Source organism: Bicyclus anynana, chromosome 9 (genome assembly GCF_947172395.1).
Source record: "Bicyclus anynana chromosome 9, ilBicAnyn1.1, whole genome shotgun sequence".
Taxonomy (NCBI): domain Eukaryota; kingdom Metazoa; phylum Arthropoda; class Insecta; order Lepidoptera; family Nymphalidae; genus Bicyclus; species Bicyclus anynana.
Window position 1 is genome coordinate 5,475,817 of NC_069091.1, and position 15,387 is coordinate 5,491,203.

General features: G+C 36.0%; 1 protein-coding gene across 2 annotated transcripts in view; it reads left to right on the forward strand.

Moving 5' to 3' along the window:
• Positions 1-15,387, forward strand: part of LOC112058316 (mitogen-activated protein kinase kinase kinase 15) — a 35,696-nt gene that overhangs the window by 12,474 nt on the left and 7,835 nt on the right. The window contains exons 10-21 of one of the 2 annotated variants that reach the window (XM_024099038.2): positions 53-222; positions 1,178-1,358; positions 1,808-2,008; positions 3,033-3,183; positions 3,818-4,032; positions 4,917-5,012; positions 5,931-6,070; positions 7,069-7,218; positions 9,777-9,872; positions 12,389-12,482; positions 14,031-14,213; positions 14,878-15,142. In XM_024099038.2, the coding sequence (XP_023954806.2) occupies positions 53-222; positions 1,178-1,358; positions 1,808-2,008; positions 3,033-3,183; positions 3,818-4,032; positions 4,917-5,012; positions 5,931-6,070; positions 7,069-7,218; positions 9,777-9,872; positions 12,389-12,482; positions 14,031-14,213; positions 14,878-15,142 (1,942 nt within the window). The remainder of the gene's footprint in view (positions 1-52; positions 223-1,177; positions 1,359-1,807; positions 2,009-3,032; positions 3,184-3,817; positions 4,033-4,916; positions 5,013-5,930; positions 6,071-7,068; positions 7,219-9,776; positions 9,873-12,388; positions 12,483-14,030; positions 14,214-14,877; positions 15,143-15,387) is intronic. The other variant, XM_024099039.2, reaches the window with a different exon arrangement.

The window sequence follows — 15,387 nt, forward strand, 5'->3', positions numbered from 1 at the left end:
TTACATAATTTCGGTGTTTCATAATACGATAGATTTTTGTATTGTCTTACAGGTAGTGATATTAGAAACAACAAAAGTATACATGCCGTCATACGTGAACGTGCACATGGGCGCGGAGCAAAAGTCCGTGGAGATATTCAACCTGTGCCTGGACTACATACGAGGGGACTGCAGACAGGTGCACCGCTGGCTCTTCACGTCCGACATGATACGGACTTACAGGTATAGTTTGTCTTCCAGGTATATTTGAAATGATGCAAGGATACGTGCCGTCATACGTAACGGTGCACATGATACGTATTTACAGGTATAGTTTGTCTTCCAGGTAGTAACGTCAGAGAGCACGTAAAGCCGTCGGTCCTGCGCCTAATCTATTACCGGTCGTATCAGTCTGCCTTCCGATCGGACTATAAGTGAGGGAAAAGAAAGTGCACCTGTGCTTGTGCACACCTGTGAATTAATAATAATAATAATAATAAAATCTTTATTGACCAAAAATATATACAAAAAACCATAACATTGCCTGTGGTCTCCATACTAAATTGATCTGTATCGTGGAGACCAGGTAGGATTTTCTAATGCTTTCCGTTGGACTAGGATTAATTACAAAAATTACAATAAATAGGACTACATTACAAAAAGAAATACATTACAAAAAAGAAAAGTAAAGTAAAACAGTAAGCAGAAACGTTAGATAGGTGTACACAATTATTTTAGCTTATTTCATATTTGCATTTGCATTGAGTAATTATATTATCTCCTGCGTATATGGTTAATCTCAACATGAGATTGGTCGCCGTGGTCGAAAAATTCAATCCGGATTTTTAATAATATGTACATTCTTGGACCTTTCTCACGAGATTACCGCCATATGGAATGTTGAGTTGAGTTGAGAGTTGATTATTGTTCCGATAGTTGGTTCAGTCAATGGTCTTATAGCGAAAAGCTACACACAAGCTATACAGAAGACAGTGATTCTTGAGACGGCGCGTATTGTGAGGAGGTTCCTCACTCTGGAGTCCTGACCACCGGTTGCTTGGGCACTCAAATGTTCCCACGCGGGAGGGTTGATCAATCTTATTGAGAACCTCCTCCTTTTTTTGAAGTCGGTTAAAAATTAATCTAATAAATATCTAATAAATAAATGTATATTCAAAGTAATTTTCCATACATACAGTTTGTACAAGCGCGACGACCGCTGCCTGTTCCTATACGTCAGCGAAAACTCGGACGACTTCCAAATATTCCTCCCGTCGCCGCAGTTCCGACAACACCTGTACGAACACTTGGGCGAGCTTACAGCGGATCATGAAAAGATGGCGGACCTGGATACCAGCGTTATGCAGGACCAATTGAAGGTTAGTATTTAATTATTCTTTTCTTGTGCTTCTATTTTAGAACATGTGATATTCCAAAGAATGTTAAGTGTGTTTGTGGTATGAGTACGAGTAGCTATCAGATGAATGGACCGATTTAGCAATGGCGATGTCTGAGGACGATTTGAGGAGAAAGTTCTTAGTACGTATGGACCATCTCCCCTAAGAAAGATGAGCCAATTCAAAAATAGCTGCATTTTACCATTTGAGTTGATAGATCACTATGTCAGTCAGTCACCTTTGAGTTTTATATATTTAGATTATTTAACATCCGAACGTATCATAAAAATCAATATATTCAAACCAAGTCATCATCAATATTGATCGCGGTAGAAAATGCGCCCGAATACGATTTTTTTTTAGCTGAGTTGCCAAACGCCAGTAGGTACTATTGTCAAACATAGATTACAACTGTTGTTTCTTTGTTTCAGTTCGAATACGAACTAGACGACTGCAACAAGCGCGTCATCCTCGGCAAGGGCACGTACGGAGTGGTGTACGCGGCGCGAGACCTCAACACGCAAGTCAGGATCGCCGTCAAGGAGATCCCGGAGAAGAACCTGGGAGATGTGCAGCCTTTGCATGAAGAGATCTTACTGCACTCACAGTTGAGGCATCGGAATATTGTGCAGGTAATATACATCTCGAACCAAAGTCATAAGTCATATAAAGTGGCAATGGGCAGGCCATATAGTTCGAAGAACCGATGGATGTTAGGGCCCCAAGGTGCTGGAATGGCGACCCCGCACCGGTAAGTGCAGAATTGGTCGACCCTCCACTAGGTGGACCGAGGACATCAAGCGGATTGCAGAAATCTGGATGCTGGTGGCTCGAGACTGTTGTGCTTGGAGGTCCATGCAGGAGGCCTACGTCAGCAGTGGCCGGCTATCGGCTTATAATGATATGAAAATGAATATAAATCTGGGCTTGCACCATGGCCCATCGCGATAAAGACCATGGCAGTGCTTTCACAATAGAAGCTGAAACAGTTGAAGCTTATGGCGGCAAAATTAGGGTGTGATAAAATTGCAGCGATAGCATATCTTTCTTGGCCCACCACACCTTATGAGAAGTGCAGTAGGTAAAAACAAAGCCTTGCATTTCTTAGCTTGAAAATATAGTTTAGTTGTAAAATAATCCTAGAAACTAGATTATTCCCTAAAAAAAGAATTAACGTTATTGTGAACAGTGTATCTAATTTTAGAGGTCTAATTATTGAGGCTTTTACGATGGACGTCCACTGCTGGACATAGGCCTCTTGCATGGACTTCCAAACAATGGTCTTAAGCCGCCAGCATCCAGCGGCTCCATGGAACCCGCGATGTCGTGTAAAAACCGAAAGGGGTGTGGATTGTCATCCTACTCCTAACAAGTTAGCCCGTCCTCTTAGAATGCATCATCACTTACCGTCAGGCGAGATTGTGATCAAGGGCTAACTGGTAAAGAATAAAATTTTAAAAAATACATTCACTCTTGACTTGAAGATATTGAATGTGATGTGGAAAACGGATGCTGGAAGACCATTCCACATTTTTGTAGTGCGAAAAAAGAAAGAGGAACTAAATCGCTTAGTATGCTTCCAAGGAATATCGATATGATAAGTCGTAAACCATATTAAATATGGTTTACGACTTATCTCAGTTAATGTTTTTTCAGTACCTCGGATCAATATCAGAAGACAATTACTTCAAAATATTCATGGAACAAGTTCCTGGAGGTTCGCTGTCTGCTCTGTTGAGGTCCAAGTGGGGCCCGCTCAAAGAAAATGAAGCGACCATCGCGTATTATACTAAGCAAATTTTGGAAGGTTAGTACAGAATATACTTGAAAAAATATATAACTTAATACTTAATAATAAAAATAATGGTCTTTTTTTACAAACTTTCAAAACCTTGTTTTCCACTTATTTTTATACTATCCGGCGTCCAGATTTCGTCCGTCTATAGACCTCTTTAATACGGCCGTGTCGCGATATCCGTTCTTAGCGGACATCTACTAACCATAAACTAACTTCATGCTAAATTACATCTTTAATTAAAATTATCATACTTTAATGTAAATATTAAATTTTCGACAGACTTCAAAAAAAGGAGGTGGTTCTCAATTAGACGCGTACCTATGTTTATTTTATTATGTTTGTTTCCTCACAACTTCGTCATTTATTAACCAATTTTTTGAAAATTCTTTTTTTTGTTGAAAATACTTTCAGATTGATCCCATTTCATTTTCATGGAAATCGGTTTCTTAATTTTTTGTTAAAATCAAAATAACCTTGAAGTCGATTCCATTATTGTGTTAAAAATATTATCTGTATAATATTTACTCAACGACGTTCTGGGCCTACGCTATGATAAGCACTATGGTAACACAAGACCAATAACAGTTGATTTTATTGTGTCGCCTTAAAATATCGTCCAAAAATATATTTTTTTGATTTTCAGGTCTAAAATACCTCCACGATCAAAAAATCGTTCACCGTGACATCAAAGGTGACAACGTACTAGTGAACACGTATAGCGGAGTTGTCAAGATATCGGACTTCGGTACGTCGAAGCGACTGGCTGGCTTGTGTCCATCTACCGAGACCTTCGCCGGCACACTGCAGTATATGGCGCCGGAGGTCATCGATAAAGGACAGCGTGGTTATGGAGCTCCGGTAAGTTTAATATACAATGGCAATAATTTACAATCATTATTATCAGCTGACCTATTCAATAATTTTGAGTACCATTAGTTGATGTAACACGGAAATTTACCAACTAGTTATTGTCAGTAACTCTTGAGTCACGTGATATCGTGTTTACTATTTATTTAATACTAACCTCAGGCCAATTACCTTCCATAGGACCTGCCTCGCTAGAGGTTACTCCTCTGTCAAAACTATTTGATCATGATCTAACGTGTTCACACAAACTGCATGGAATCGATATGTCATTGTGTTAAAATTACACGTGTTTGTATAACGATTTAAAATTTATAGTGGTGTGTAATGTAAGGACACAGGATATATTTATTGATGTTAATTTATTTTCAATGTGTGACTTTACTTCGTCCACCTCACAAAACGACAGAATTTTTTTTGGCGAATTTGATTGCGATACAAGTCCAATGGAGATGATAACTAGATTTGAATATACCTATTGATTTTTATAATACATTCGGGTAAATAATCAATGTTAACTAGATCAGATATTGGATGTTGCCCAGTTAACATTGTGATTTTCGTTAACCAAATAAGATATTGGTATTGGCTGGTATTATTTATTTCATTTTTATTATATTAGGTTGCTAACATATATCCAAGTTAGTGAATTTGGCCGGTGGATGGTAAAGCAGAGATGATCATTATCACCATATGTCAGTCAACCCACATTGCAGGGGTCTAAGCTCGAAATATCTCCTTTATGGAGAGTTGGTTTTTCAAACTGCATTTCGTTTGTTATAATATCTTTGTACGTTTTTACACTTTCACCATTTTACTTGGATGTATAGAAAAATATATATTAATAAGCTGTAAATGTTGTTTCATTTTATGTATAGGCTGACATTTGGTCTTTGGGTTGTACGGTGGTGGAAATGGCGACAGGCAATCCGCCTTTCATGGAATTGGGTTCACCTCAGGCAGCTTTATTTAAGGTAAGACTTCTTTTATTCAATGACAGGTGTCTCAGCTCGCTTTTCGTGAGTATGTAGTTTGTCTATATTGTCTTTGATCCATCTAAAATGCTTTGATTGTAACACTACTCTACAATATGATTGTAAATCGATGTTGAGACCATTCCTGTGCATTACTACCAAATTCGAAGGTATTTTTAGTGTTCTCAATTATGTTTCTTTTAATCACTGTCTTAAAGCAAATGAAATAAGAGATCAAATCATTCATGCCCTTCGTCTCACTGAAGCTTAAAAGCCATTTTATAATAAATATTCATTTAAATTAGTGAACTGCTTTGCATATCTTTTGAACTATTTATGTGATTTAGGAATTCAAAAACCTCATATAGTATTTATTGCCTTCGGAAAGTTATGATATCTGTTACGTTAGCTCTGTGAATTGGTTGGCATATTTACTTACTTTGGATTTTTTTTATATATAAATTCTTTCATTCTACAAACATAAACATGTCTGCCATTTTAATCCTACTAATATTATAAAAGCGAAAGTTTGTATGGATGTTTATTTGGACAAACATCCATACAAATTACTACTGAACCGATTTGGCTGATATTTAAAACGAATATAGATTATTATCTATTTTCGTATATCCCAGCATATTCCCTGGATTAACATATGGAATAATCCATGGTTTTTGTAAGATTTGCGAAAAACTGATGGTTATGATAGTATGAATGTTTTTTATTCTTTCACGTCGATTTACTGAACCGAATTGGCTGAAATTTGAAATTGAGATAGATTATAGCCTGGATTAATACAGGCTACTTTTTATCCCAGAAAAATGAAATTACAAATAGGTACATACCTATATGACGCGGTTAACATTGCGGGGAGCAGTTATATAAATGTGATCGAATTTCGGAAATAAATATTTCCAGGTGGGATATTATAAAATGCACCCGGAGATACCGAGCGAACTGTCGTTGAGGGCAAAGAACTTCATACTGCGATGTTTTGTTGCTGACCCGGAAAATCGAGCCACTGCGTCCGAGTTACTCGAAGATCCATTTCTGTGCGAGTTAGTACTTATTTAGTTTATTTATATATGTATGTATTATGATGTAAAATAACATTTTACCTTAGGTATCTGGTGATGGGTTTGAAGGCGGCGCCGAGGTCCCATTAATGGTAGGGCGTCCACAGCTCAACATCGTACGAATTAGACGCATCGCATCAAACTGATTTTTAATTTTACGGTAGATAAAATTCGCTCGATGCGATCCGTACGATGTGGATCAGTGGACTTTATCAGCCTACGTTAAGAGCCTACAGAAAAAAAAACAACTGTTTGCAAGTTGAAATGTGGAATCAGTCAATGGAGTGATTCGATTTTATGTATCACCATGATCATCATATCAGCTGATGGACGTCCACTGCAGGACAAAGGCCTTTTGTAGGGACTTCTAAACAACTGTTTGCAAGTCTACCGACGAAGACGTACCGCCAAGTTATTTAGCGTTCCGGTACGATGTCGTGTAGAAACCGAAAGGGGTGTGAAATTTCATCCTACTCCTAACAAGTTAGCCCGCTTCCATCTAAGATGACATCATCACTTACCACCGGGTGAGATTGTAGTCAAGGGCTGACTTGTAAAGAATAAAAAAAAACATCACGATACTGAGCCACCTGCACCCAGCGAATCCCTGCGACTCGCTTGATGTCGTCAGTCCATCTGGTGGGGGTCGACCAACACTGCGCTTACTAGTGCGGGGTCGCCATTCCAGCACTTTGGGACCCCAACGACCATCGGCTCTTGGAACAATGTGCCCGGCCCATTGCCACTTTAGCTTCGTAACTCGATGAGCTATGTCGGTGACTGGTTCTTCTGCGGATCTCTTCATTTCTGATTTGATCACGCAGAGATACTCCTAACATAACTCGTTCCATCGCTCGCTGTGTGACTCTGAGCATTCTTATGAGACCCATAGTTAGCGACCAAGACTAGACCTAGACTTGGTCGCTAACTATTTTATGTATACTCGGGCTCAACTTATCAGTTAATTTACTTGGTTTTAGAAAGAAAAAGTCGAGCAGTCGCCTAGGGAATAGTGTAGACTACAGTCGCAGTGTTTCTGTGCCGGCGGATAAAGCTCGTGGATTGGTCTCTCAGAAGAAAATATCCGAACCGAGTCTTCCCGGAATTGTTCCAAGTTCACCAGACATCGAGTAAGTGTCCATACATTTTGTATTGAAGTTATTTTTCGTGGCACACATTCACAAGTTTTGCTTCTGTATTGTCTATGAATGAACGGAAAATATCGTTTTAGTCACTTTCACCACGATGACAACTTGCACGGAAAGGAGCAATTTTAATTGTCTATAAAATTGCTCCATTTTAAGCAATTTTGCCTAATTATGAAGTCACAACTACATGAAAGAATTAACTGCAATACTTGAAACCCTAACCCTGGAAGTTGCTCTATGTAGCATCCACATCGTAATGAGGTACTAAAATTTTCCTACCGAATATCATATATTCATTTGACAATACGTGTCGACGACATTGAACAACATTGAAGTATTGAGTTTGGTTGAGAAATTGGAAGCAATATTGCCGAATTTTATTAAAATTGCTCCAAACAGCTCGACTAATTGTTAAATATTGATCCACATGTGTTGCATGTATGCACACTCATTTAGGAATTTCTTTCTTAAGTATGTTTTTCATGGACATAACACAAGCACATCGTGTGAACATGTTATTTTAGATGCCAGCTAAAAATAATTCAATACACGGCAGACTTATTAATTTTCCCACATGATGTCTTAGAGTTGCTTCCATTTTGAGAGATGATGTATTAAAAGCATGGATTTTGATTTCCAAGATCCCCATAGTATTTTAGATCTTGTCTAATTTGATAAACGTGCAGACAGAGAGGTCAATAGACGAATGATTGGCGTGCGTTATGATTCAAATGAAAAACAAATCCCGAAACACTACATTAAATTATTTTTTATCAATATATTTGAAGGTAACTTTACTTGATACTTATATTTCTTTGTAACATCGTTGTACATGGCACGCGCATGTTACCAAACATCTAATTGCCTTGTCTCGTTTTCTTACAAAATCTACGCATAGTTTACTTTCTATCTGTCTATATACTTCTCTGTCTACGAGTTAACGTTTGATATAAATGAAATTATAGATACCATTTTATTTATATGTTTAAAGATTTTAATTAGTTAGCTATAAAATATCATAAATGAAATATTTTTATTAAAATTATTGTTTTAATGTTTACTTTTGTATTATCTTTTATAACCCACTGTTTGAGCTAATAGAAACTCTTACCTTATCATAATTGCCTGAAAATATTACACCTTAAATCTCAAATGACTAATCTTTAAAAAAAATGCATAACTCAATTTATTGCTTTTTTTCTTATATCATTTCATATATCAAACGTTAACATCAAAATATTATCCAGTAGAAATAATCACTTATTTATTTGCATGTATTTCCAATAGAGATGTTTTATATGGCTGTTATGGGTTTATGTTGAAGAGTTAAATTTTGTTTATTTGCATTGTGTGACGTCATTTACATACCCATCATTGTTATGGTGAAAGGGAGGTGGTTTTATGTATTTGGTGGCGAAATTATTTGGAGTTTATATAAAAAATAAATTAATTAATATCATATATTCGTTTGTATTTTTATGTTTTCATGTTCATGCCAGTTATAAACTAATCTCTCTTTCAAAATGGCCATTTTTACCATTCATTAGTAACAAATAGTTACATACAAATAAATATGTGATTGATTTAGTCGTAGCACCGTCAGTTATATTTGTTTGTCTTTAGATTTATTTTACGCGTAAACTGAAACACATTGTCGAATTCATTATTAACAGAACAATTATTTTTAATTAATTGGTCGAATTTCTTAAGCGTTTTAACGATATTAATTGGTTAAATATTGAATAAAACTTTGGTTGTCCTTTAGAGCCTATGATAATCGAATCGATTGATTAGTAATTAATTGATTATTTACTCAAGTACTGTTAGTACTTTACTTTACTTTATAACTTTAATAACAGTAATAAAACTTTCTTAATAAAATACTAGCAGAGCCTCGCAGTTTTCCCATTCCCGTGGGGGATACAGGGATAAAATATAGCCCATGTTACTTCCTGCTATTGCAATTCTCTATTGGGAGCCAACTTTTTTTTATCGGTCCAGTATTTTGTGTTAATTCGTTGCATACAAAAAATACAAAATTTTCCTTTTTGTCTTAAATCAAAACTTTTAATAATAATAATAATAATTAGTCCGTATTATTGTGAGGCAAACCAATTCTTTTTGGTTAGTTTTCGGGAACAAAATCGTTAGCTGCCTGCGAAAAGTGGGGAATTGATACTTCCTGTATGCGAGAGAGCACGGTCGTGTGTTGCAAAACAGCAGTTTTAGTAGAAACATATAATACACATATTTTTGTTAACACCTGTGCATTAACATATCTTCTAAATAGATGGCATAAATGGCTAGTCTCTATTGTGGGTGAAGTACGTTCGGGTGGTTATAAATTCATTGAGAATTTCAAGGTTTTTTATTTATATTGCCTTATTTTGCGTCGGTTTATCTAATAAAGGCTCTAAAAGGACAACTCAAATTAATTTGCCAAAATTATTAACGCTTTTGTAGAATTTCTCTACAAATTAACATCTAAAGACAAAGTTTGGTGTGCGCCCACTAAGCATCTATTTGTTTCCGCCGCCAAGGGTTAAAACGGTCCGGTCTAACCCTACCATCACTAGGACGGCATCGTCGATGCTCTCGCCGATTCTGATATACCCACCGGACTTGTCGAATAGCAGGTAATCATTTGTACCACATTTGTAGATATGGGGATATAGTTGGCTATATATGTTGATGTTACGGAGTATACGAGTATATGGTGATATTTCGGCGTATACCTTTAAGGTGATAGTACAGGGTATATATATGGGGGATGGTATACAGAGATATTAGGGATATATTACAGTGTATATTTAGGAATGTTCGTGGATTAGTAGGTCGCTGTTTTGAATTATCCGCTTTATTTTTTTTTTATAATGCAAATCTAGACTTTTAAACATTCTAGCTAAATACCCACGCTTCGTTGTAGTTCGTTTTTAAAATTTCCAGTATTTCCGTTACTTCGGGATCAAATCTAAAATGGGAAGTTTGTAAATATATCAAATCAATTCGTAAAATACTTTTAGAGTTTGGTGACAAACAGACTAGTTAGTTAGACTCTTTTGAATGATCAAAATATTCTTTTTATATCTTATATTTTATAGCTTTATTAGTTCGCACACTACTTTTTTTTCTAATTAAAACACTCGTAATTTCTCATAGAATACTATATTTTTGGTGAGGATTCATTGATAATATGTATATGTTATGCTCTTCTCATTATATAAATAACAAGCCGACACCCCAGTTTACCAGCGTAGTTCTCATTCAGTGAGAATACGGTGATAAAATATAGCCTATGACACACACAAATAACGTGGCCTTCTAGTGGTTAAAGAAATTTCAAAATCGGTTCAATAGATTCAGAGATTATCCCTACAACACCACAAACTTAATCTCTGTAATATTAGTATAGATTTCAATATTTTCAAAATTTACACAGGAACATTTTATATAATACCCAGACATTTTCTGTTATAATCAGTTTAGAAATATAATATGTCAATATCCAGAAAAAATCTTCTTTGAAATTATTTAAAAAAAATTCAGAAGCCCGTTATATGCATCTTCTATATATATCCGTTTATGTCAATAAATAACAACTGGTGTAAAGCAAAATATAGCTAATATTTAATATTGTAATTTTTAATCGATATAATATTATTTCTGCTTTATAATCTATGCTTATATACAGTAAAACTAAAATGGTAATAATAATTAACAATATAACTAATAAATTAATTTGAATAATAATTGAAGCTGGAATCCGTAATGTTCTTAAATATTGAATTCTATGAAATCATCCATTGTGTAGTATGTCATGACTGATTATAAAATAAATGAGCCTATTAAATCGGTCCGCAGTTCTTATCACTGTGCTTTTATCATCGAACTCGATAGCAATGTATATCAATCTCCAGTATAAGTGAACACAATTGTTATATTTAAATTAATCTCCACAATGAAACACCATAACACTTACCATAACACCTTACTAACGCTTGATAAATATTTGAACGTTGATTGCTCTATAAAACTATGTGTACCGAAAATCGTGTCAGACCCGGAAGGAGCATATATTTCACAGGAATTTCAATATTTTTTATATAGAAAAATAGATAAAAATATTATTTAATATCTCGTTACTTAAAATCCTCATAAAGGAGATTGTCCAAAATTGTATGGAGCCCAGGATCAGTCATTGTACCCTAGCGGAAATAAAAGAAAATATTTTCTTTAACTATTTTTGATTATCTACGATTTTTTTTATTTCTTTCGAAATAATATTTATTATCTCCCAAGAAATGCAATATTATTATGGGTATGATGGCGGATTGATGACGTTTTCAATGCAGTAATCGATTTGACGTTTGCTGTCAATTGTCAAAAGGGCGCCATCTTAATTTAACTCAAAATCTTGGGTTTTTTAATTTATTTCTTTTTATTTAGTTAGATTTGTCCACTTTAATAAATTTTAATTAAATCCTTGTAATTTTTAAATTTTAATGATACGGGGTACAAGAGTCGACCTGAAATGGACCATCTCCTTTCGGTGTCAATCCTTTATTATCTCAGACTAATTAGATAAAGACCTGCCTCGCAAGACATTATTTTTCTGTCAACGTATATGATCAACGATCTTATGCCATTATAAACACTGTCTCTAAAGAATCGATGTTTCATAGTTTAATCGTGTCCGTCGGTTAAAAACCTCCGTAAAAATACCTTTTTGTGTAGTTATATGGTGTAAAAAATTAACAAAAACTGCTAGTTTAGTTTAAAATATGTATGAAATCTAAGCTAGTATTCCTAAGAAAATGGCAGAAAATTTTGTTCGTGAATTTGGGTGCGATACTAGTCCTTATGTATTTAGTCTTAAGTTTATTATAGTAGGTTTACATAAATATAGGGTAATGGCACACGTCTCTTGATGCCATATAAGTTTTCACAACTTTGTACTATTTATTTGATTTTCTACAGGGTGAAAAAATATGATAATATATTCTTTTACGATAAATACTATTAATAGAACTATTACAAGTTACCTAATGCTTCCAAATAGGTCTGACAGGGTTTCTGATACATATTATGAATAATGTTTTTAATATTTTGCGCATATTTTATTTTTAGGATTTATGTATAATTTACTTTTTAGCACAATGCCAAATACGCCGTCAACTGACGAGATGGATAACAATGACACAATTCTGAATAGAAGAAGCTCTTCAGGGGGATTACTCTCACCTGAGGTATGATAACCTTTATGTTACCTTCTCCAATAGGACTAAGACGTGCACCATAACTTGGTGCACGTCTTACTAGACTACAAGGTCTTGAATATATATTTACCTGTGATATGAACCAACGTGAATAACGCTTAGAAGGCTGTTACTATATCAGAAAATAACTCTCAGCACTATGCCGTCATTTCTGAGCGGTACAGGTGAGTACGTGAGTGAATGGAATACCTCAGGTACAAATGAAGAATTACGACTAATTAATGTACGGATTTATTATAGGTGTATAGATGATTAAAAATAGATATCGATAAACCTAGTGCCGTACAAAAGCGGTGGTACCGGAATAAGAAATCAGTACAAATTTTTAATTCGCCGATATTTTCAGAAGCAATATAGATCATTTATTACTGTAGGGAATTTGTGTAATTCCTTTTGTACATATATACAGATACTTTACCCGTAAACGCCTACATATTTCCAGCGCACGGGTCGAAACCTTATCCCTACACCCTTATGATATAAGGTCATTGTAAAATGTACGGCATCATGTTCAGAATATTATTAAACACGGACAATAATGTTTAATAATTATGCCGCCCAAAAATTATAGGTAGTTAATATTTGTTTAAATAAATAATATATATGTGCTCAGAGTTATTTTCTGATATAGTAGTAGTTTCTGATATAACAGCCTTCTAAACGTTATTCAAGTTGGTTCATTTCACAGATTAATTAAATAATTTGTCCATGGGCTTGTTGTAGTCTATTATATCGAGAAAAAGTTGCCTACATATGTTGTGTCTTCGGGGGATTACTTCATCATCATCATCATCATATCAGCCGATGGACGTCCACTGCAGGACATAGGCCTTTTGTAAGGACTTCCAGACATCACGATACTGAGCCACCTGCATCCAGCGAATCCCTGCGACTCGCTTGATGTCGTCAGTCCACCTGGTGGGGGGTCGGCCAACACTGCGCTTACTAGTGCGGGGTCGCCATTCCAGCACTTTGGGACCCCAACGTCCATCGGCTCTTCGAACTATGTGCCCCGCCCATTGCCACTTCAGCTTCGCAACTCGTTGAGCTATGTCGGTGACTTTGGTTCTTCTGCGGATCTCCTCATTTCTGATTCGATCACGCAAAGATACTCCTAACATAGCTCGTTCCATCGCCCGCTGTGTGACTCTGAGCCTTCTTATGAGGCCCATAGTTAGCGACCAAGTCTTGACCAAGGTTTATTATCGAAACTATCGCTCTCTCTTTGAGGAATGGAAAGAGAGGTTGACAGTTTAAATTCCGCCGCTATTGGTCGACAATTTATTTTTCTCGGACGGGAACTCTTAAATGTCGTTGACGCATCCTGGACCTACAGCAAAAGTAAAATCCGCTTATAGAGGAATTATGTTTATATACCCCTCCCTCTTACGTCCCATCAACGGGATAACGTCGGGATTTCATAAGTGTATAACACACAATATATTATGAAAATAGTAATCTAAAAGTACCAAAATATTACCATTCAATATAATATGTTATAATTTTTAAATTATGTAGGTGGATATGCCGAATGTCCCGCGGTCGTCTATAGATACAGAGCACGATGGATTCTACCTCCTGAAGAAAGACTCGCAGCGCCGTTTCACACTGTCGCGAGTGTTAGAGCAGGACAGCGAGAAAATATGCTCAAAATGGATGCTCAGCATACAACAGGACTTCGGTACTACGGTTTTGACAATGGTATGAAAATCTTATTTTTTCCTTAGTTCACAAGATTCTTCAATTTTCTTTGTACTTTGAATGATGTATGTTCACAAGTACGTGACTCCACTCAAGATCATTATCTGCCATTCTAGAGTCTTATTTTGGTTACAGTTCGATTTGCTAATTAAGTTGTCGTGTCAAATATTGTGAAACCGTTGGTTTTCTTATTTTTTAAATCCACTTTTGAAGCATTCTGCCAAAAATACTTACTCGTTCCATAGTCCTAACAAGATGCGTGGCCGTTTTTGCAGACTTTGAAGTCTATCTGACAAGTGTCAAAAGGTTGAGTGTAGTGTGTTGTGAAAATCACGGCAAAATCAATGTCAAAATCGATTTGATTATTAACGGCACGCTTATAAGTAGTCTATTTTAACTCCGTCTAAAGCCTACCCGAAATAAACCATTTTGAAGTAAAGTCGAAAGTATATATATTATGAGGTTCGCCGCGCCACGTCAGAGTTGAGATGGTCTAATGTCTATACTATACCTTAATGCCTAGTTCCGACTACTTCAGTATTTGAGTACGAACAATTTTTGGATTTACCGCCCAAAAATCGTTCGTACTCGACTAAAATACTAAAGCAGTCCGAAGTAGGCCTTAGTCACGTCCATGACTAATTTAGCCTATTTCCGCGACCAGAATCACTTGGAGACACTGCGCCGTGCGCTAAAGGAATACATCACCGACCAAAACAGAGGCGTGATCGAGCGCGCTATAATAGCACTGAAGGAGGAACTCGACTTCGACACGAATGCGATAAACGAATTGCATTCCGCCATATACATGTTCCAAGAGGCTGTGAACGTTGTGTTGCGAATGCACAGTATCAAGCCGCATTGGATGTTCGCTTTGGATAATTTAGTTAGGAATGCTGTGCAAGCCGCCATTACTGTGTTGTCGCCTGGTGAGTATTTTTTGATAACTGTTTTACCACATTATGATAAGTGTATGAATGAATTATTTATGTTATTTGACATAAAGTAAGAATGTCAGTGTCGAATGAATTATACAAATGTTTTGTTTTTGTTATCACACTATCAAACTACTATTATGAAGGCGAAAGTTTGTGTGTAACTGTAAAAGTGTGTAAGTTTTTTTTTTTTGTTCTTTACAAGTTAGCTCTTGACTACAATCTCACTTGATGGTAAG